Source organism: Cajanus cajan, chromosome 3 (assembly GCF_000230855.2).
Source record: "Cajanus cajan strain Asha chromosome 3, NIPB_CcT2T_4, whole genome shotgun sequence".
Taxonomy (NCBI): Eukaryota; Viridiplantae; Streptophyta; class Magnoliopsida; order Fabales; family Fabaceae; genus Cajanus; species Cajanus cajan.
In genome coordinates this window covers 14,769,966-14,793,673 of record NC_138519.1, presented here as the reverse complement: position 1 = coordinate 14,793,673, position 23,708 = coordinate 14,769,966, and the positions used below count along the sequence as shown (strand labels likewise).

Here is a 23,708-nt window from a genome sequence, read left to right as displayed (position 1 = left end):
TTTCAGGTGGAAAGAAGTAAGTTTGGAAGGATTGAGGTATTTTTGTGGCTTTAGATGTTGATACACTATTGTTGTCTGGTGTAGGAGATGTTTTGTTGTGACAGTACAAGTGCTATACTGACAAAATTAGAATTTTTGTTAGTCTTTAGGAAAGTGGTAGTCTTGGATGTTATCTTTCTAATGGAATTGGAATCAGGTAAAATGGAGGTCTAGAACTCCAGTATAGCTGCTTTGGTAATCAGAGGTATAGTTGTAAGCACTAAATATATTTGTTGTAATTTTTGAAGTTTTCTTTAGCTAAGAAGATGATTTTTTTTAAAAATCTCATGTCTCACTAAGAGTTGTAGCTTATTCACTTAGTGATAGGTTGAGATTACGTGGATGAGTAGAACTCTCTATGTGTCGTTTTCTTTGATAGTTGTTGAAAAGAGAAGTTAGGCTGTATAATAATGTTTTCGGGTTAGTAGGCAATGCAAGGATAAGAATTGACTTTGTTAAAATGTTTTGAGGTGTTTTCGTGTAAATTGAGAGGTTGTTTAAGGTTATATGATGCTATGTGGTAAAAGTTGTTCATGTACATGCTTATGGATGGTATATATGAAGGTTTAAAGTAGGTATTCTAATATGATTTAATATGCATGTATGTCGATATGTGGATAGATGACCTTAGGGATCAAATGGTGAATGTTGTATGGTTAGTGAGATTGATCTTAGGGTGTGATATGATCATATTGTAGTTGAAAGTGAAGATATATTCAAGACGGTTGTATGTTAAGTTATCTAAGTATTACTATTTTATTTTATTTTATTATTATTCTTTTATTATATGAGATAAATTTTCTAGTTCCTGTAAATTTCAGTTGAGGTAAACATGAATCTGTCTCGAGTAGAAGTTGTGTTTAAGTGGAGAGATATTTAAGCAAGTTAGCGAGGATAAAGGTTTTAGGAGGTTATCTTATTATTATTGGCGATTTATTGAAGGAATTTTTAAGATAGCATTGCCCTTAACTACATTTATTAGGAGGAGTATTGCCTTTATGTGTGATAGTAAGTATGAGAGTAGTTTCAACTCTTAAAGGCAAGAATGAATGTGTTAATATTATTGGATTTTAGTAAGCCTTTTGTGTATATAGTAATACTTATAAGATGAATTTGGATGCATTGTAGATGTAAAAGGAATGGTAGTGGCTTATGATTCCAGACAATTAAAAATTTATGAGAGGAATTACCTTACCCATGACCTTGAGTTAGCGGTTTTAGTATTTATACTTAGATTTAGAGACATTACCTATATGATTCTAAGCTTAAGGTATTTAGTGATCAAAAGAGCTTTAAATATCTATTGACCAAAATAGATAGTTGGAATTCCTTAAGAAATAAGATTTTGATCTTATTGGTTATTTGGCCAAAGCCATTATGGTAACCGATGTTTTGAGTAGGAAACCTTGATATTTATCTTCCTTTATGATTAGAGAAATGGATCTTTGGACTCAAATTAGGAATTTAAGTTTGACTTATGAGAATACTCCTAGTAGTGTGAAACTAGGTATGACTTGAGTAACAATGGAATCCTTGAAAGAAATTGGAAAAGCACAATTAGTTGATTCATTTTTGGTGAGACTACAGGATAAGGTGATGGATAAGAGTTTGACTTGGAGGTAGATGGAATGGTGAAACTAGAGATCTGGTATGTGTACCTAGTGAACTTATGCTTAAGCGTTTGATCTTTGGAAAGGTTGTGGAAAGGCTCACAAAAGTTAAACTAATATGGTGACAAATGTCCTGAGTAGGATGAGCATTTATCTATCATTTTGATGATGTAAGGGTTGAGTTTGATTAAGGAAATTAGAAACTTAAGCGTGATGTGTGAGCTCACCCTTAGGAACATTGAATTGAATATGTTGAAAGGATTATTAATGAGATTAGAAGCTCAGGGGTTAGAGTCTTTCCTAGTAAACCAAGTGGAAAAGAATAGTAGGAGTATGAGTAACCTTTTCTAAATATAAATTGATGTTGTTTTGAGAATAAATTTGGATGCTTAGTAATCTTGAATTAAGAAAGATGGTTTTAGAGAAAGGACATAAGAATACTCTTTTATTTAGGAGCTACTAAGACGTATCAGAGTAGCGCAGCGGATGTGTAGTGACCTAAGGTGAAGAGAAAAGAAATCATATACTCGTGTTTAATATGCAAGAAGTCTTTAGAAATTTTGTAGCAATTAGACTTCTCATTTTGGAAGTGAGATGGTGAATGGATAGACTTTAATTGTAGGTTTGTCTGAGACATTTAAGAGATTGATTATAATTTTGTTTTAGTGGAAATGCTTACCAGATTTGCTTGTCTTATCCTTAGAAATCCTTGGATGAAATTGATAGAGTTGTATATTGATAAGATAGTGAAGTTGCATAATTAGAAGTTAAGAAGCGAAGAGTCTTCCATTACAAAAATTTCGGGGACGAAATTTCTTGAAGGAGGGGAGAATTGTAACACCCCAATTTCTTTAAAAGGATATTTTTATTAGTAATGGCATTTCTGTAATTACTGAGGACATTTTCGTAATTTTATAAAGGTATTAGGGGCATTTGAGTAACTCGGAACGGGCTGTTCCGAAAGTGGAACGGGCCGTTCTGAGTATTAAAAATAAGCTAAAATTTTAGGTTGGGAACGGGCCCAGAACGGGCCGTTCCAACAAGGAGAACGGGCCGTTCTGCTGAGTTTGAGAACGGGCCATTCTGGTTTTGGAACGGGCCGTTCTGCTTTTGGGAACGGGCCGTTCCGATTTTGGAACGGGCCGTTCCAGTTGAGAAATTTGCACAAATTCGAAGGATCCGGAACGGGCCGTTCCGAATTCAATACGGGTCGTTCCGGGTACACCAGTTTGCCTATAAATAGGAGGCTGAGGGGTGAAAAATTATATACTGAGTGAGAAGGTGAAATCTTAGAGAGAGAAAGAGGAGAGAGAGAGAGAGAGAAAGAAAGAAAGAAAGAAAGAAAGAAAGGGAAGAAAGAGAGAATCCAGAGGAGGAGGCCCTGTCCAAGTTCCAGCTCCTGCTTATCCAGGTAAGGGGGGGAGTGAGAACCTCGCTCAGGGGTGTGGGGATAATTGTTGGATAGTTGTTTGTCAGATTGGCCCCCAATCCCTTGCCGTTGTTCTGTTTGATTTTCTATTTACTCCACTTTGTTTTTTGTTGAAGGTGTCGTTGTTCTGTTTGATTTTCTATTTACTCTACTTTGTTTTTGTTAAAGGTGCTGTTGTTCTGTCCGATTTTCTATTTATTCTACTTTGTTCTTTGTTGAAAGTAATAAATGAATATGAAATTAATGTTAATAATAAATGAGGTTTAATATGAACAAGAATGCTCTCTGGATCTCTGTGAATTCCTGTGCGGACCTTATGAGGAGTATTTATGACATGACCATGTGAAATATGGACAAATGACATGAGACCTAAGAATGGACTATTGAGACAAACTATGATTATGATACTATGACAAATAATGACATGATGTACTAAATGAAATTATGTAATAAGTTAAATGTTGAGTTAATGAGATTATAAATGTATGACATGCATCATATGCATATATTACTCCAGGTGTGCCGCTGAGGCCGCATACCCACGACTAACAAGGTGTACTTTATGGTCACCCACGATGTAACATGCTAACAAGGTGTACCTTATGGTCACCCACGACTAACAAGGTGTACCTTAGGGTCACCCACGATGTAACATGCTAACAAGGTGTACCTTAGGGTCGCCAGTGATGTAACCAGGTGTACAACTAAGTGAGATGTTTCTCACTCCCTTGTTGTTTTTGTATATGTTTTAAATTGTGTTGCAGATGATCAGCATCATGGGGATGTTGGTGATGAGGCTTAAGGCTTCAGTGGGGCATGCTCTGATAGGATGTGACATCGGGCATAGCTAGGCTTGTTTTTTTTAGGAATGTTATTGTTTTAAAAGCTTTAATTTTCTCTTCTTATGTAATTTTGAACGTTCTTGAGAAAAGACCAAAATGTACATCTTTGTTATATTTATTATTATATGATTTGGGAGTATAAATTAATCCCTAACTAGGAGGCACTGCCACCTTTACTGGAGTTAATTTATATTTCCTTTATTATTATTTGTATATATATGATTTCTTGTTTTTCACTAAATTGTATTGAAAATCTTAACTTCTTTTCTTTTATAATTTCTACACTGGAGTTATGATTTATGAGTTACGAATGTGAATCTTCTACCTTGTGATATTTGAAATATTTGTCAACTATGAAAGATTTTATTTACCCAAAAAGAAGAAAAGAAATATTTTATTGTTACATTTGTTGTATATTAATAATGGGGTAGAGGGTGTCACATTTCAATTATATTGTTAATTAGCAAATAATTTATTCCAAAACTAATTAATTTTTTATATATTAATTATTGGTAAAATTTAATAACTTTTAATTTAACAATTAATTGGATCGATGAAATTCAACACACACCATGAGTTATTGAGCGGAATAACTTTACCAAGAGTTATTTTGTAAATTATCTTAAATCAAACATATAAAATTCAAAAAATGTATTTATCCTAGTTTTATTTTTTAATTATCAACCATCAATAAAATACTAACTTAAAATATTATCTAATTATATCATAATATTTTCATATCAAATTTAAAACCAGTTTTTACATTTTCGACAAATATAAATTTGTCTAAAATATTCCATCAATAATATAGCTTTTTCTACAAAAATTTTCTCATCGAAAATATAAATTTTTCGACAGATTTAATTTTATTTTATAAGAAATCATCTTCGATTAATATAATATTTTGTATATATGATTTAAGAGTAAAAGATTTTCAATTTAACGGTTGAATTTACAAAATTCACATCTAATATAAAGTTATTGAGCGGTGTAACACTTAGTAAAATTTATACTAGTGTAATTATATCCCCCTCATATATATATATATATATATATATATATATATATATATTAAATGTGACTTTTACTAAGTATTACACCGCTCAATAACTTTATATTAAATGTGAATTTAGTAAATCCAACTGTTAGATTGAAAGTTCATATCTCTTATAAATTATATATACAAAACTTTATATTAATCCAAGATGATTTAATACTTCATTTTTATAAAACAAAATTGATGTAATATATTCATTTCAAAATACACTAAAATATGAATACTTTGATTACCTTCCAGTTGTTGTTCAATTTTAACAAAATTTGGTATACACGTATAAAGTGATATGAACTTTCAATTTAACGGTTAGATTTACAAAATTCACATTTAATATAAAGTTATTGAGCGGCATAATACTTAGTAAAAGTTACACCGGTATAATTATAAACCCCTATATTATATATAATATATATAAGACATATATAAAACTAGACATATATGATAGAAATATAAATTTTAGTGACTAAAATATAAAAATAGACACTCATCAATATTTATTATATTTTTATATTAAATTATATTCATATTTTATATTGAATTAAATATGTTTATAATCATGTAAAATGAACGAATATAAATTTTAGTGACTAAAATATAAAATTAGACACTCAATATTTATTATATTTTTATACTATATTATATTAATATTTTATATTGACTTAAATGTGTTTATAAAATATAAAATGAACGAAATTTGATTTTGATCTTTGTCAAAAAAAAATTATTGTTCAATCTCTTAAAATTTGTAAACAATGTTTTTGATCCTCGTAAAACAAACTAATTCTTATTTTGGTCTTTATAAAATATTTTTATTTGATTTTTTATTTTTCTAAAATTTAAAATCATTGTTGTTAGTCTTTAATAATCATTTTAAGATAGATAAATAGCATTTATTTTAGTGATTTATAAAATGTTCTAGAGGTAACATGCATTGATAGGATATTGCTAACAATTGTGAGTAACATCTAGAATGATTATTTAACTTTTTAATAACTAAATAAGTAGTTAAAAATTATCACATGATAATATAGATTAAAGAAGATAGTTCCAAATTTTAGAAGATGAAAAATAAAGAAAAAAGTTTACTTAAACCAAAATCAAGACTTGCTCATTTTTCTAGAATTAAAAATATTTTTAAACTTAAAAATAAGTATAAAATCGACTATGGTTGACAAATATCCATTATGTGACATGTTTGAAGTGTACTAAAATTATATAATCTGTTATAAATTTGACATTGTTGCTAATACAAATGAAGGTGCTCCAAATAAACATAACATAATTGATTATGTCAATTAATTATAATACTAAATTATATAAAAAAAATACTATATATAAAAGAAGAGAAAGAGATAATATAATAATTAGTTAAATTATTTAATTTTTTTATAAATTTTTTAATCACATAAAGTACAATTTTAAAATATTAAATATCTTTAATTTTTCACTTAATTCTCCTGCATTAAATAGCTAGTTACAATTTTTACTTTAATTGTCAGCTTTTTTTATTAAACCATTTCTTATATATTTTATTTTCTTTTATTACTTCACTTCTCCAATAAAGCATTAATTTTTATATGATTAAATAATATAAAAAAAAGCATTGCATTTTCTATTTATTATTATTTTCTTAAACCTAACAAACAAAGTATACATCTCTTGTTATCATATCATAGATTATTTTAAAGTGGGGTCTATGTTATTTTAGATGGGATCGGGTTGATCAATGGTGTGTGATTGATGAAGGAACCAACCAACATCATTAGAATGGTATAGGGTCTGCACCGAATATACTACGTTTGATCATTTTTATATTTTTAATACTATTAAATTATTATAAAATAAGTCTTTATGATTGTAGTTCTACCCAAACATTTAAAAAATGTCTATGATAAATAAATAAGTCATACTTAAGATATATATTTTTAAAGAAAGTTGGATTCAAACTAAATAAATTATAATAAAATATAGTGTGACCTAATTTATTTTCATCTTTAGTACTAATAGTAGATATAAAAAACTTGTAATAAATAATTATAATATATATTTATACCTTTAAAAGTTATATATAAAATTTTTAATACTACAAATATATATAAGAAATTAAAAATAAGAAATTAAAAACAAGAAATTAAAATAAGAAATTTAAAATTAAAATTAAAATTAAAAATTAAAAATAAGAAATTTCCGACGGATTTATATTTCCGTCAAAAATTTCTGACGGAAATATAAATCTGTCAGAAATTTCTGCCAGAATATTCTGTCAGAAATTTTTCGTCGGAAAGTTTCCGTCGGATTTATATTTCTGTCAAAAATTTTCGACGGAAAATTTCTGACAGAAAATTTCGTCGGAAATTTTCTGTCGGAAATTCATTTTTCTTGTAGTGAAAGAGTCCAAGAAGTTAAAGATCCGTCCAAAAAGCTTTAAGGAGAAACTACATCAATCAAGTTTCTTCTAAGGTTTCTATCAAATATTTTGTTCAAAAATAAGAAATGAGTGTATTAATTAAGGAGTTTTAATTCTACATTTGATATTATGCTAAAGGATATTAGGGACATATTATTGGTCCTTACAATAGACATTTTGTCCATTATACGAATGAAAAAAAATATGAATAAATGGTGATGGGTTATTACTAAAGTAAAATCAAGAAGACCGTATTCAAGGAACATGAATAAACACTAAATTTTAAGTTTTTTTTCTTGGAGATGCATCTATCTCGTTGGCTTAATGGATTCACTTCTTATAATTCAATGACTTAAATTGATTTAGTTTGTTATGTTTTTATAATTTGTGTCATTGGCTTTTAAGTTCACATTTTATTTCTTATATTATTATTTTTATTGTGTCATTTATATTTTATTCCCTTAACTTAAATATGATAGTGAGTCATCAAACATACGTAAGTTAAAAAATGTTAGAGACATTCCATTGGTAGGTTTGACCTACATTTGTTTTCATTGTACTAAGAAATGCGATAGTAACCTAAGAAATGTATGCATTAATTAAGGACATATATATCATTGGTTCTATTGACAAACATTTTGTTCATTGTACATATGATAGTTACCTAAGAAACATATGCATTAATTAGGGACATAACATTGATTTTATATATCGACAAACATTTTGTTCATTGTTCATTGTTCTTTGACTTAGTTGATGGTGAAAAGCTAATGTATTGAGAGGTTATGATGGGGAATAGAGGAGGACCTATTATTTGTACCATAATTAAAATGCATCTTGTAAAGAGGTATAATGAGTCATAAGATTTTTTTTAAGGGGTTGCTTTAATAATAATTTCTCTGGTTAGCAATTTGTTTGGATTAATTTTATATATTTTGAAAGTGTTGTAAAATCACATTACATTTTTATTCTAAACTACCCATTTTTAAATTATTATTCATATTTTTGTGCATCACACGGATCAATGAACTTGTCTAAATTAAATGCTCTTATACCTTCACAGTTGCGAATGTCATTTTATTCGAGTAACTCCTTGTGTACCTGCATGGAAGGAAGGCAAATGATTCACAAAGATTTGAACACATTCTCATAGAAAAAGTATAACATGGAAAAAAAATAACAATAATTGTGAATCATAGGCACCACTACAAAATGATGCGTCAACATATTAGACACAATACTTATCAAGCATATCTTAGACGATCATATTGGACACCGCCTTTGTGTCCAGATCAATTGTGTTAAGTGCCATAATAACAAAATAATAACTCACAACTAAAATGAGAAATGAAAAAGGAGGAACTAACTAAAAATAATAATGGACAAAAAGAAATGAAAATTTTACTAAATAAAAGAAATTACAACATTTCTCTCTCTAAATACAAAAAGAGTACAATAACACTATCTAGAAAAAAAAAAAAAGACAATATAACCTTTAAGAGAACTTCAAAGGGGAAACTTTTTTCTCTCTCAAATTTTCTTTAAATAAACAACAACAAAAAATTAAAGGAGGAAGGCACTTATGGAATGTTCTTTTGCTTTATATATGCTAAGTGGGGTAGCCAAAAAAGAGAACAACATGAGGAGGTCTTCTGCTTCAAACTGTTGGTGAAGTTAGTACTTCATAAGTTAAAATAAGATTGGAAGATTTGGATTTCTTATTAATTAATTCATAAAGTGGAAAATATGAATAAGGTGTATTTTCTTTTCTAATATTTTTTGCCTGCACTATATACTAGTAAAGATCATTTTATAGGTATCACTTAGCATGCCTTACCAAATGATCTTTTCTCTATACATATAAATTTTTTGGATCAAACTATGAAAATATATAAGTAAATGTCTAATTCTAACATATGATCTGCTATTTGGTTTTTCAAGTAAAACAAATAAACATTAATTATATAATGGCTAAAGTTTAATGCTTACCCTGCAACTTGTCCTTCTACAAGCCATGGTCTCCAATCTTCCACAATGGAGTAGTTTAGAGCCCTAATCCATGCTTCAGTTGACATGAAAGGAACAACTGCATCATGATCCCCACTATCCACAAAACACCAATTATCATATGAAATTAGTTAATTGTTAACATCCCTGAGAAATTTGAAAGAACAACACTAAACATATGGAAACAACAATTTTTAGAGAAATAAAATCCAACTTGGATGTGAAAATCTTTACCTATATATTAAAGAATGGTAGCCTTTTACACTGAGATTTACATGAAACTCAAAGCTACTAGAGATCTGATGCTTAAAATCAGAAGTGTAACAACGTTCCCATTTGTCTATAGTTCCCTACAATACATTAATATGTATGACATCCATTAACTTCTATAGCAATGAGCATATAGACTAAAGTATTTGTTACCAAGTATTATGCAAAATTACCAATATTTACATAATGAACTATATGTTTATACCAAACCTCTCGAATATGAAGCGACTTCTGAACACTCTCATCATTGGCCCATTTTGTGGCAAGGAAAAAACCATAAATCTACAATAGTGTAAATTGGAAAAATCAAATTTGAAACATTGTGGACAAAAATTGTGTGAGTCTATACAAGGTATGCAAAAATTACTTGACATCTTGTGTCTGGCACTCTGAGATGAGAATTAAGAGAGTCCTCAAACTTTTGATTCAATGATCTCCTCCACAAAGATTCATGTTTCTTAGGCGAATCATCTTCGCAATAACGATCCAAAATGTTATACATATTAATTCCTAAAAGGCACTGAGGATAGGAAATAATATTTATTAGCATGGTGGTTGGTGAACAAACTCAACTTATTTGAATAATAAGGGCAGAAGGGATTATCGTAATAAAAATGAAATGGTCATTACTTAATTACCTTATCAAAGTAGTTGAGATCTCTTAAACATAATTCATTTATGGAATCTACATTTGTATACTCTCCTTTGCAATTTCTCTGTAGTGACTGTTCATAGATAGTATATGATTAAGACTTATTAGCATTTCTTCAAACATATTATATTTTTAAAATGAAATGTACATAATGTTGATATGACTCTACCGAAATGTATATAGATTTAATCATTCATATACTATCAGTATAAAATTTTTTACACTGACAACTAATCATATTTTTTAAATTATTTATTTTATTTTTATTTCATTAAATAAGTAACTGACATAGCACTATTAAAAGACATGATTAGTTGTCATTACACTGACAGTGTATAGGTGATTAACTCATATATAAATGATACTCTATTTTCATGCCAAATTTAGGTACAAATATATAAGCAGTCTAGATCAACTTTATTGGAAAATACAACGTAAGTAGTCTTATTAATCAGGAAAAATGGATTATTTTTACCGCATAGAGCTCATCAGAAATAAGTCCCATTCCATGAGCAAATGGGATTTGATCATTTTTTTCTTTTCGTGTTGTCGTGGGGTTCCCTAGCAAATATCCCTGAAAATATCTTAATATTAATTTAGGCTTCGTAATCCAAAAAAGGAATTGATACTATTACAAGTTACAACTTTGAAATGGTGAAAACTTGCTTGAATGTTTTGGAGTTTTGAAAATTTGACCCTGCTATCAAAACTTACTCCAGAATTTTCTTTGGCCTACTGTAGTAAAAGCATAGACAAAGAAATCGATTGCAAACCTGGAGATTTATGTGTGGTTGGAGTCCTATTTCATTTCCTGTTAATCAAGGAAATTGTGAAATAACAGTTAGCTTTATTATAATTATATGTGCATGGTAATCCTTTTATATGCGAGTTATATGTAAAATGATCTAGTTTATATATATGCTTCAATTACAGAAACCAAGCAAAAATATGCCTTTAACTTGGTAAACTACTTAATGCTTTTTTATAGTTAATACAATACATTTTAGTGTATGCCAAAAGAAGTCAAATTTTCAGTTAAAATTGATGACAAAGTTCAACCATTAAAATACTTACATATGGTTTAGTATTAGAACATTTAAAATCTTAAGATAATTGTTTAAAAATAATTAAATATTAAATTACCCTTGTTAGTAAAAACGAAAAAAAATGAAATCTTTTTATGGAAAAATATATTTAAATTAAAAGCATTACAACTCATTGAGCAAATGTACACTCTCTGAACTAAATAATATATCTATGCATGTGCTTGTTGTTCTCACGCACAACAAGCAATATGAGTGTAATTGTACCTATATTGTTATCTTAAATTATTTTTTAAAGGACTCAAACTTTGCGAAATTAAATACGAACTAGTGTGTAAAATTATTTTTCATTTATTTTATATTATCAATACACGAAGTTTTCCGGGGAACAGAATCATAAAAGAATTGATATAAGGGAGTCATTAAGTGATTGATTAGGGTATAATGAGGAAACAATTTAGATAAATACATCCAATCTTGGCTTGGAATTTTTGTTTTGCTTACTTGACCATAGGAGAATCCAAATAATTGGTGTATTAGTACAAGATTATTAGTTAAATGATTAAGAAACATTTTCTGCCACATTGTCATTATAAATTGCAATGACATTAGCCATTAGTTGAATAATGTATTCATCTCATTAATTGAGCCGTTTAAAATTGCTTACCATTTGAAATTTCTTGAACAATAGCAGGGGCAGGAATGCCAGAGTATGAATCAGCTCCCATGTAAAATTCATTTGAAATAAATTCTGGGTGATCAATCAGCCACTACAAATATTACCAGATAAAGATCGTGGCTTTATAATAAAATGATCAAATTAAACCATATACAAACAGAACTTGACATGAAAAATGATGACAGTGACAAGTGAGTGTACCTTTCTAAGGAATTGGTGGGTATGGTGAACTAATTTCCAGTCACTCCTTTGAGCAGTGAGATTTTTTGCATATGAGAAGCCACTTCCGAAAGGCAAATCTACAAAAATAATGCTACTTACCTGACTAAACAAAACATTAACATTAGTTGCACCACATCATCATCCAATAACAAAATGTTAAAAATTAAAAAGCATTTAACAAGTATTATACTCTGTAAACACTAAATAGTTATCTCAACTCATTATGCAACAACATGCTTAATATAAATTTATGTTTAGATTAACTTTAGCAAATGAAAATCAATGTGTTTACAAAAAAAAAAAAAAAAACAAATGAAATCAATGTCAAATGGTTGAGTATGCATTCTGTAAACTACACCTTCGTCCAAGACTGCGGCCTCAAGATCAACTTTGGTATGCTCCCATCATACTCCTCAATTTTGAATGCAAATGGACCTATTTACATCCAAACGATGACTTAAGTCATTCTGTGAAAGTTATAGATTGAATCTCTTTTAGTAAAATCAATACTCCTTAGTACGCTATTATAAGAAAAAAAAATCTGATTTATGTATAATAAAAAAATTAGTTATTGTGTTAAATTTTACTAATTCCACGATGTTTTTCTTAAATTGTTTTTATAATAAACGTAAAAAGAAGTAGTGAAACTGAAATCTAGAGATATTTATGAAAAAATATCATTAAATGAGACAAAATAGTTAAAATTTAATAATATTTTAGAAAAAAAATATGATTTTTTAATTTATAATAAAGAACAAAAGGTGTATTAGTGAAAAATCAAACCAAACCAAAAAAAAAAAAATGAAAGCACAAACCACTTGTTACTAGCATTGTTAGTATTTAAGCATATAAAGAGAGTTCAATATAAAAGATTAATCTATCTATCCATCTATTTACCTGTTTATAATATATAAACATTGAAAAACACAACTATATGTTGATAAGTGTAAAACAATATGTTTATATCTGGTCGTAAAACAATATGTTTATATGTGGTCCTATCACATGTTTTGTTGATGTGTCATTTTTTTCTCTTCCATTTATTTATCTTTATGTCTCTTTCAATGCTCAACTTTTACATATACTCAATCACTTTAATTTCATATTCTTTTTTCTTAAAAAAAGAACTTTAATTTAAGATTAAAAGTTTACTTTCATAACTTATTTCAATGACTTTAAAATCTTTACAATTCCTTGTTTTTTTCACAAACAACAGAAATATCATTAAATGTATCTAAAACTTTTGCATTGTTATATATTTTGCAAATGATATGGGAACAGACAAGATGAAGTGCCTCGACAAAAAAATCATGTCTAAAATGGTGAAAACTCGTCCCGATGAATCTAATTTTTGCTACATTATACTCATATACATTTAAAAGAGAAATGACACTTTTAATCAAATAATTTAGGATCATTCCATGTATATGACTCGAAGCATAATATTGTTGCACCCATCATAATGTTCAAAGAAAAAAAGTGAAGAAAAATATAAAAGGAGGCAAAAAAATTGTACTATAATTATAAAGTTATTTTGAATTATATTAATATATTTAAATTTCACCTCTTATTTTATTTAATGTGAGATTCTTTGTTAGAAATCTAATTTTGGAGTTCACATGCATGTCTCTAAATTGGTATGATATATGTATTATTCACTTTAGGCTTGAATTTTCATGGTTTTACTTTTTGTTATCCTCCAAAAAGTTTTAAACCAATAAAGTATTTGTGTGTTTTATAAACTCTTATTTCTCTTTTAGTCTTAGCGATGTGGGACCTTGTTTATATCCAAATAAACAAAAGACCTAATCTCTTATTCAATGAAATCTATCTTGCATTGCATTGCATTTTTTTATTATTGTTTGTATGTATGGTTATAGGTTACTGGTTGTCACTGAATTCAACTAACAGCTCTAATATGATTGTTATGGGTATTTTTTTGAACTTGTTTGAGAAAATATATTTATATCAAGAGAAGAGCTATATTTAATTATTTTTATCGAGATATTTAGGATATTTACACAAACATCTTATACTATATTTGCCCTGATACTAATGATGGGTTATTTTATATCTGTATTTTGTAAATATATGTTTTTATCATAGGAGCATGACCTAATTTTATTGATGAGCTCTCTATATATAGAAAAAACAAATTGTGATATAAGAATAAAATACTAATATTATCCTATTCTAAAAATAAGAAAACAAATCATAGAATAATCTAAACAAATTAAATTTAAATATTTGAAACAAATAAAAGATTTCTATCAAAATTTGATTTATTCTCCTAAAGATATCTAAGCATATTCCTAACATTTTAACATTATCACTCATTTTAAAAGTTGACATACACGTCTGCTTTGACTCTATCGACATTGACTAAGCGATAGCCCTTAATTTTCTCTATAGCGGTTTCCTTCACCTATCAATATTCGGTTTGTTCACCTTAATTCAACCTACAAGTAACTCTTTGCATAGTAGTCCAACTCTTAATGAACATAACTCAATTTGTGCACCAACCCTTAATATTTAAGTATTTGAACAAAATTCAATGCAAAAGTGATAGAGTATTGGGTTTTCTGTTTGTTGAGAGGTATACATTTATCGAGAGGAGTTTGAAGGTTATATCTTGTTGTGTACTAGGTATTTGTACACACATCTCCATATTGATATGATATTGTCTACTTGAAGATTAAACCCTTATGAATTTATTTTTAGTAATTATCGAAAAGGCTTCTTATTAATAGAGTATTTGTGTGTTTTATAATCCTCTATTTCTCCTTTTGTTCTAATTATGTAAAATCTTGTTTATATCTCAAAAAATGGGCTAATCCATCAATTTTAAGTACTATACTGAATTTCTTGTTATACTTGATATGAAACTCCTAACAAATTTGAAGTCCATGTTTTGCAACAAAATGACTTTTGTATGATGCAAATCTATGCCAAACTGGCTACGGATTTGTATTTGAATACGATAAAATATAATAAATTGAGTTAAAATTTAGATACTACCACATCTATATATAAGTTGAAACTATTACATGATGAGAAGCAACAGGGGAGAGGAGTTTTAGTATATTACAATAAAGTAATTAGTTACTTAATTATCTATATATGATGCTTCTCATTGTGTAATAAAAACAAAAAGTATTATGTAAATATTTTACTCTACCTATGAACATCTGCTTCAACTTGATTCAATATTTTAAGTGCAGTTAATTTTTAAATGTACTCCATATTTTAAAATTTAAACAATCTAAAAAGAAAAGGTCGGGTTAAATAATAAATGCTATCTCAAATAAGTAATAACAGCGACTGTCTTATACATATATGATGATTAGCTAGCAAGTGGAGAGTCAAAAGTAAGTCATGAGAAAAATAACATTGGAAATTGCTTCTTAAGTTCGATAAACTAGAAAGTGGCTGTGTTTGAATAAACTTTTTTAATAAGCACTTGAAAGAAAAGAAAGAGAAAGAAAAAATAAAATGCAAACTACTAATAATAATGTTTGTTTGAAGAATAAACCTATAATTAAGTAGTACCAGACCCCTAGTTGATTCGACGACAACTCATATCTTTTACAAACAATAATAATAAAAAATACAATGATAAAGAAAAATTCTATCAAATAAAAAGTTAGATTCTTTATTTGAGTGAAAAATCGTTGAAATACAAATAAAATCCAACAATATCAAGAAAGAAAGAAAAACATGAGTTTATAAAACACATAACTGCTTTATTAGTTTGAGATTTTTTGAATGATGATTAAAAATGAATACATAAGAGTATAAGTTCAAAACAATATTAATATATCAAAATAGAGATGTACGAGAACAATACACAACAAGATATAATTTCCTTCTTAAAAAATATATACCATTGAAAGACTAATAATAAGAGAACTAGTATTGCATTCATCATCAACGGTTAATATGGCAAGCTGATGTATGCATTGTCCTCTCTTTATCTTTCTCATCATCACATCGTAGCAAGGAGAAATTGATGTAAACAAATTTATATATATAGAGAGAGAGGTGAGACTCACTCAAGAAGTAAGTCTACCTATACTTATTCCTTTCAATAACTCATGTTCAACATTAAATTTTAACGATCTAACCATTGAATTTAAAGTTTTTAATGCATAAATCAAATCTACAAATTTTTAAGAATTTTGAAAATCATTTGATACTTTGTTTCATTAATTTAAATCAATGTATAAAATGATTTTATGATTATCTATCAATTTGAATTAATGAAATAAAGTATTCAATGATTTTCTAATTTTTTTAAAATTTACAGACTTAATTTATGCATTAAAAACTTTAAATTCAACAATTGGATCATTGAGATTTGATGTAGAACATGAGTTATTGAACGGAGTAAGTCTAGATAGACTTACTCTTAAAGAAAACAGATCTCTCAGTATATATAAATATATTTTCTTTTTTTTTTCTCTCCCTACTTTTTTTTCTTTTTTCTCTGTGTCTCCTCCATCCACCCCAACTAGGGCAAAATGTGTTCCCAAAGAGTATTCCAAAGTAGTCAAGCGGATTTGCAGGAACCACATGGGTAAGTGCATATTTGATCCTGTTTGTGAAAAATACAACCTATGTTTCTATTTAGGGAGAAAAAAAAAAGAAGGAAAGAAATGCTCCTATTTATCTCTTTATGTATGTCTTTATCTCTCTACCTAAATATTTTAAGCTAAATAAGTGAGAGACAAATGATAATGGAAGTAATATTAGGAGATATTAATAATAATTTTATCATAAACAATAATATTAATTTCATTTCTAATTCGTGTGCTATCTTGCAAAGTGGATAGATGAAAAAATACAGAGGCAGAGGCACAAAGGTAGTAAAAGATATCCAAAATTGACCTATATTACTGGTCAATGACTAGAATTGGAGTTCACCATTGTGGAATTAGTTAGGATAATACAATCACCACAAAAAAAATAACCTATGGATACAGACACTTTTACCTATAGACTTGAACTAGTGTAGGTAAAATTAAAAAAAAAAATTTACCTACAAATATTTAATGTAGGTATAACTCAAAAATCTATACCTACTTTTGTTTGGTGTAGGCAAAACTCAATACAACTTAAGATTCTTCTAACAACAGATTGTCAATGTAGGTAAAAGCCTTCAAAAACTTATTACTACAAAAAATTAGTCAACTACACTACAAAAATTTAGTTAATTAGTGGCGGTTTTTTTTCGGCGGTTTCAAAAACCGCTACAAAATGTTATAATTCCTGCGGTTATTTTAACCGCCACAAAATAATTAGATTTTGGCGATTTTAAACCGTCACAATGTTTAAATATTGTCACCACGTATACAACTTAATTAAAATATACTTTTATTCTCGTTAAAAGAATAAAAATAAAAGAGTTAAAGAATTTAAATTCAAAAATAAAAAAAAAAATCCCTAGGGTACCTTCTGCTTCACTTCAACACATGCTCTGCTTCGCTTCTGCCATCAAACCTCCGTTTCTTCTTCTTCCGTTAAACCTTCTGCTTCACTCTCAAACTTCTTTTTTGGTCAAACCTTTAGCTTCATTTCACGCTCAACACAGTCGTTGGTGAGCCAATTTGCGATGAAAGCATTTCGCTAAGTGTTCTCTACGGGGTTAGTGATTTCGCAAGAGCTTTTTAATCTTTCTCTTCTCTACGCTGCTCTTCGATTGATTGCTTCCACTTAAGGTGAGTTTTCGATTCATATCCATTTTGATTCCCTATTTTTGCTTTGTATAATGTTTCATTTTAATTTTTTTTGTACAAAGGTTTTAGGTGGAACAAATTTTTCAGAGATTACACAAAAATTTACACACTATTTTTAATTCCATTTGTTAGTTCGAAAAAATTCACATAGCTAAACCTAACCGGTTGGAGTTGAGTATCCTAACAGAGTGGCCCAAAGTTCAGTATATAGGTTGACTTGTACCATCTTTGTTTCCTAAAAATGTTTACCAGTTCATTGTATAATTCCAGAATGAACTTGAGGCTGCAAAATCTGAGATTAAGAAGTGGCATTTTTCATTTCAAAATGAACCTTTTATATCTGCTGGGACCACTCCAGGTTAGTTTATGCTTATTATTTTACAAGTAACAGATGTGTTTTTTATTCATGATATGGTTTTGTTAATAGTTGGTTTCTGTGTTTTAAATATATAGCTAAGCAATTATTTCTTCTTTATACTTTCTAGCACCAAAATTGGTGATTAATTATCTTCAAGCTCTGAAATCATTTGAAGAGTCTTTAAGAGAGCAGGTTCAGAATCTAGTTTTTAATTTTTATGCTTCAAATGATCCAATATACGTTGATCATATTTCACTAAGCCATTTCACTTTTCTACTGGTTATTAGCTTGAAAAAGAAAAGAAAAAGGAAGTTGCATTCATTGTCACATTTGCAAAACGAGAACAAGAGATAGCAGAGTTGAAGGTTGGTAACAATATTCTGAACATAAGGTTCTTATTCTTTATAGCATGTGTATGTGTTAATTTATTTATTTATTTTGTGTGTACGTATATCACCAGAGTAGCTTTACACTGGTAATGATTTTGAAGGTGAACTAATCTGTTGAGTCCTCGTGGCAGTTGGGGATGAATTTTGAACTTGTTAGATCAAATTCAACGATTCTCCATGTCTTCCCCTTCAATTATGAGAAAAAGCGAGACGGTGTTGCTGTGAAACGGGTAATTATTTGATACAAATGTTTTCCAACTCATGGCTTATTTACTGAATCTTATAGCCATTATGATACATAAATATTCATCCCATGCACTTTCAATTTTAACTCTCATTTTTAACTTATTTAATTTACAGAAATAGATTAGTTTTACTTTTCTAATATTGAAACATATCAATTGGATGGTTTGCATCATCTTTCATATGATAATCTCATAAATAATGAATGCAACTTGCTTGGCAGATGGACTCTGCAGTACATATACATTGGAAAGGAGCTGCGGAGATTGTTTTAGAAACTTGTACTCAATATGTTGATTCTGATGGTCACTTGAAATCTATTAAAGAAGAAAAGGTAAGGAACAATAGCTTCATGTGATAGAAAGTTTGTTGAGGGAATTAAAATTATTGAATTGAACCAGGGGAGATAAAAATAAATAAAAAATATGATTTAGACATGGCTGCTCAAAGCTTGCATTGTGTTGCCATTGCATATAGATCGTATGATTTAGACAAAATTCCATCTAATGAGGTTGAATTAGACCGGTGGTCCTTACCAGAACACGAACTTGTCTTCTGTATGTATTTTCCCCTTTTGTAAAACTAATTTACTTTCAGATATTATGATGTGGTAGTTCATTTGTATCTCTTTGGATGTTTTCTGATGACAGGTCAATCCTCACACTCACCAGCTGAAGCTTTGTGACTTTGGGAGTGCAAAAGTTTTGGTATGTTTATTCTCAACCTTGAATTTCTATTGTCTATTTTCACTATCTATCTGGTGCATTATCATGAGTAAATTTTGCATATATTTGACAGGTCAAAGGGGAACCAAACATATCTTACATCTGTTCTAGGTACTATAGAGCTCCTGAGCTTATATTTGGTGCAACTGAGTACACCACGACCATTGATATATGGTCAGTTGGTTGTGTACTAGGTGAACTATTGCTTGGCCAGGTATTTTGCTTTTATGTTTGATTCTGCTATTTTTAGAATTCATTTATGTGCACTTGTGCAGGAACTAAGAATGAATTTTTATTTTTGTTAGCCTCTCTTTCCTGGCGAGAGTGGAGTAGATCAGCTTGTTGAAATTATCAAGGTAAGATAAATTCTAAAGATTAATAAATTCACTTCGTAAAATGGCATTTTGATAACTGCTTTTTTTGTGTCTTTGCCAGGTGGTTTTTGCTTTGAATGACCTGTTCTTGAATTTATATTAATTGCATAATTTGCATTTACTTGTAACTAGACAGTTTGTAGATATCCATAATACTCCCTTTGTTTTATTTTGTACTTTTGCATTGTTCAGGGCCTTGTTATATTTCAGTACTTCTGAACAAGTTTGGGATTCACATGCAGGTTTTAGGCACCCCAACAAGGGAAGAAATCAAGTGTATGAATCCTAATTACACTGAGTTCAAATTTCCACAAATTAAAGCTCATCCATGGCATAAGGTATTGTAATGTTATTTTTATACTCGTCTTTTTACATATTATTTCATATGGTGTTCATGTATATGAACCTTCATCATCATATTTTTCATGTCTGTTCAAAGCCTAAACATTCCTTTACGCATTCAGCCTTTGTTTGCCTTTTGTTAGTCCCATTAAGAAGGCTTATAGCAGGAAGAATGATAACAGAATATTAGTCATAAGGATTTATTAGTAGTATTACTTTTTACTTGGCAAAGAATTGTAATAAAGAGAGTAGGAATAGATGAGGAAGTGATAGTATGTAAGATTTGAATATTATTCAATGGGAGACTTCAGGACTCTTGAATACTGGGTTATATGCTCTGTTTTCAGTGATTTGTCTTGTCCATTTCAGTTTAAGAATCCATCTGCTACTGAACTACAAAGCTTCCTCGATTGCAATAAATACAAATAGTCATAGGAGATTTTATTCCTATATACATTACATGATATGACTATAAATCAGATTCTAATAAGATATGCCTATAATTACAAAATCCTAATTAACTTAAATTAAATAAGGAAACAGATCATAGAATATAAAAGAAGAATAAGTCTTAAGAGATGATCTTCTAGGGCACTCTAAAATATTCTAAGATAAAAAGGAAATCATCATTTATTTCTCAGATTTCCTAAGGAAGTTCATTTATTCAATATATGATAATTCACCAATTTTTGTTTTTGTGTCCTAACAGGGTGGCAATTTTTCTAGGGGTAACGGTATGTTTTTTTGTTTCTGTTGCTTACTTTATATAATCTTTGACTTTTATATCCTTTACAAAGACTTATGAGGAACAATATTTGACTGATTTACAGGCACAGGTGGAGAAATTATTTACGGAGGCAAATTTGCAGGTAGTTTACCTCATACCTATTATGAGAGGAGGTTTTTTTTATTCTACATATAAGAAAAGAGAATCAAAGTGTGCTTACATGTAATGATACCTTCGTTTTAATGTAGTGAATAATTGATTAAGTTGAGTTTTTCTAATTATGTATAGTTTTAGCACCAGGCACAATAATTCAATATTGCATCATTGATTCGTAGCTCTGGTGTTGCATGCAATCTTGATAGTGGCTGATGCATGATATATTTATATGATGACTAAAAAAATTGTTTCCAAAATTAGTTATTATATTCATATAGAGTACACATATTCTCTATAAGAGATATTATATATATATATATATATATATATATTATATTATATATAAATAAAATAAAAAATACTTTTACCTATAGTCAGAGCATGTAAGAATAAGTTAATGACTTTTACCTACAGTCATAACATGTAAGTACAATTTAATGGTGTTTACCTATAGTAGGGAGTGTAAATATAAGTCAATGACTTTTACCCACGCATATTGCAAATTGTAGGTAGCTCTTATAGTGACAGTTAAATATAGTTGTAGGTAAAATTATGTCTGTTGATAGGCTATTAGTTGTAGCTATATGCCCCCTCAAAGTTGACAATTTCAATGTCTGTAGGTCAAAGTCCATGATACCTTTACCTATGGAATTTATATTTTTAGTGACATTTTTTGTGTGTAGGCATAAGTCATTTTTCTTGTAGTGAATCTAAATCTATTGCTTATTATTATTATTATAGGAATTATTACCATAGAAAGTTTGTATCTCAAAATTACCTATTTGAAAGGCAAGACCCGTAAATGAAGAACAACTAGGACCTCCAGTTAGCCATAAAATAAGAGGATCTTTCTGAGGGTTATTCTCTGACTTAACAAAATAATAGAACACTTGCATATCATCATCGGTTTCTCCCAATCCCACATACCTGTTATTGTATTGAGTTCACCAAATTAAAATTCAATATCTTGAAACCGAGAAAAAGTAAAAGTGGTGTTGCTTACCCAGTTTCAAGTTCAAAAGGAAGAGGTCCTTCAAAGCCAGGAAGCACTTCTACCTTTGAGCCAGAGGTTCCAAGCTGAACGAAAATTGCAAGAACAAGTAGAAGAAAAAGGTGCAAACTAAAACACAAATTACAAGCCATGCTCATTCCAGAAAGCTGAAGTTTTTTCTTGAGCAGTTTTAGAAGTTGAAAATGGGATATAGGACGAGTGGTTGTCGACTTGTTATATTTTAGACGTAATTTAAGCCGGTTGGTTTAAAGTTATGTAATTTTTATATTAAAGTAAGAATTTATATTAAATTTATTTTGAGATAAACATGTTTATATACAAATTGTTTCACTTTAAATTTAACTTTAACATAACTTAATTTTATAAAATTAGAGTGATGAAAATCAAGTTTATAAAATTCAATCAATCATTCATGCACTGTTGATGTTGGCCTGTTGGGATTCCTAAAGGGGAATTCTCACGTGATCGTTTCTTTATTTGGAGAATCATTCATAAAATATTTTAATACATGTAGCTCCTATTATCCAACTGGCTAAAGTGATCAAACATCATGACGATGATTTTGTGAAATTCCTAATAAGAATGGGAAAATACCATACAGTCGTCACATAATCACAGAATTTGTTTGGATTCTTCGTAATGTAGAATAACTAATTTAATTTTAATGTGATATGAAGTTACGAGACTTTTTCATTTAATTAAAGAACTAGTCTTTAGAATAAAGTTATCGTCTGGAGCTTAAGTTTTAATAATTGATACTTTCATGAAAAAATTTACAGAAAGGACTACTTATAAGTTGAATAAAAGTGAAGTGTAACAAATACTGGTAGGTAAATAAAGTTCTTAAAGTAAAAAAAGAATGGTGTGCAATGGTGGACCTTTTATGTGATAGGGAGTCACAGTTTTTCCGAACTTTTTTTTAAAAAAAATTCTATATATACTCATATATATATATATATATTATATTTATATATTATGATATTATTAATTATAATAAAATTTAAAAAATTTGGAAGTCTAAATTTATTCTTTCTCTCCCACTTAACTTCTCAAACAAGTTTTTGTTTATTATCAACAAAACAAATAGCAATCGATTTTTGTTTGAAGTCTTTGTTCTTTCTTTTTAAGGATAATGTTATATTCTTCCTGTATCGCACACCTCCCTTTCGTCAGCCCGTCCTTGTTTCCCTCCATTATTGCTTTGTCAGTAGTTGAATTGATTCATATTTCTCTCTCAAAACCAATCACACACATTATTTTGTACAAGGTCGCATTTGCCACTTCTAAAACTGTAATTTGTTTATCTTTTATGTTATTTATTATCTTAGCAATTAGTTAAGATAAGATTAAAATCTTATCTCTTTTATTCTCTTAATATAAATAGCTTGTA

The 23,708-nt window shown here is 28.8% G+C and overlaps 1 protein-coding gene and 1 long non-coding RNA gene across 3 annotated transcripts in view; one reads left to right on the top strand and one right to left on the bottom strand.

Moving 5' to 3' along the window:
- The window catches only part of LOC109793638 (serine carboxypeptidase-like 11), a 33,566-nt gene extending 11,026 nt beyond the window's left edge, over positions 1-22,540 (bottom strand). Inside the window, exons 1-13 of one of the 2 annotated variants that reach the window (XM_083070529.1) lie at positions 22,310-22,537; positions 22,085-22,233; positions 12,616-12,692; positions 12,237-12,356; positions 12,024-12,126; positions 11,087-11,124; positions 10,789-10,887; positions 10,300-10,386; positions 10,029-10,181; positions 9,872-9,943; positions 9,626-9,741; positions 9,374-9,487; positions 8,440-8,485 (exon numbers count right to left, since the gene is read on the bottom strand). In XM_083070529.1, the coding sequence (XP_082926655.1) occupies positions 8,440-8,485; positions 9,374-9,487; positions 9,626-9,741; positions 9,872-9,943; positions 10,029-10,181; positions 10,300-10,386; positions 10,789-10,887; positions 11,087-11,124; positions 12,024-12,126; positions 12,237-12,356; positions 12,616-12,692; positions 22,085-22,233; positions 22,310-22,455 (1,320 nt within the window). In that variant the 5' untranslated portion in view covers positions 22,456-22,537. Of the gene's footprint in view, positions 1-8,439; positions 8,486-9,373; positions 9,488-9,625; positions 9,742-9,871; positions 9,944-10,028; positions 10,182-10,299; positions 10,387-10,788; positions 10,888-11,086; positions 11,125-12,023; positions 12,127-12,236; positions 12,357-12,615; positions 12,693-22,084; positions 22,234-22,309 lie in introns of both variants that reach the window. The other variant, XM_083070528.1, reaches the window with a different exon arrangement.
- LOC145955588 (uncharacterized) lies at positions 19,611-20,448 on the top strand. The gene is made up of 4 exons (XR_014432241.1): positions 19,611-19,689; positions 19,781-19,921; positions 20,013-20,063; positions 20,324-20,448. It is a non-coding gene; the product is annotated as an uncharacterized LOC145955588 (long non-coding RNA).
- Positions 22,541-23,708: the final 1,168 nt, after the last annotated feature.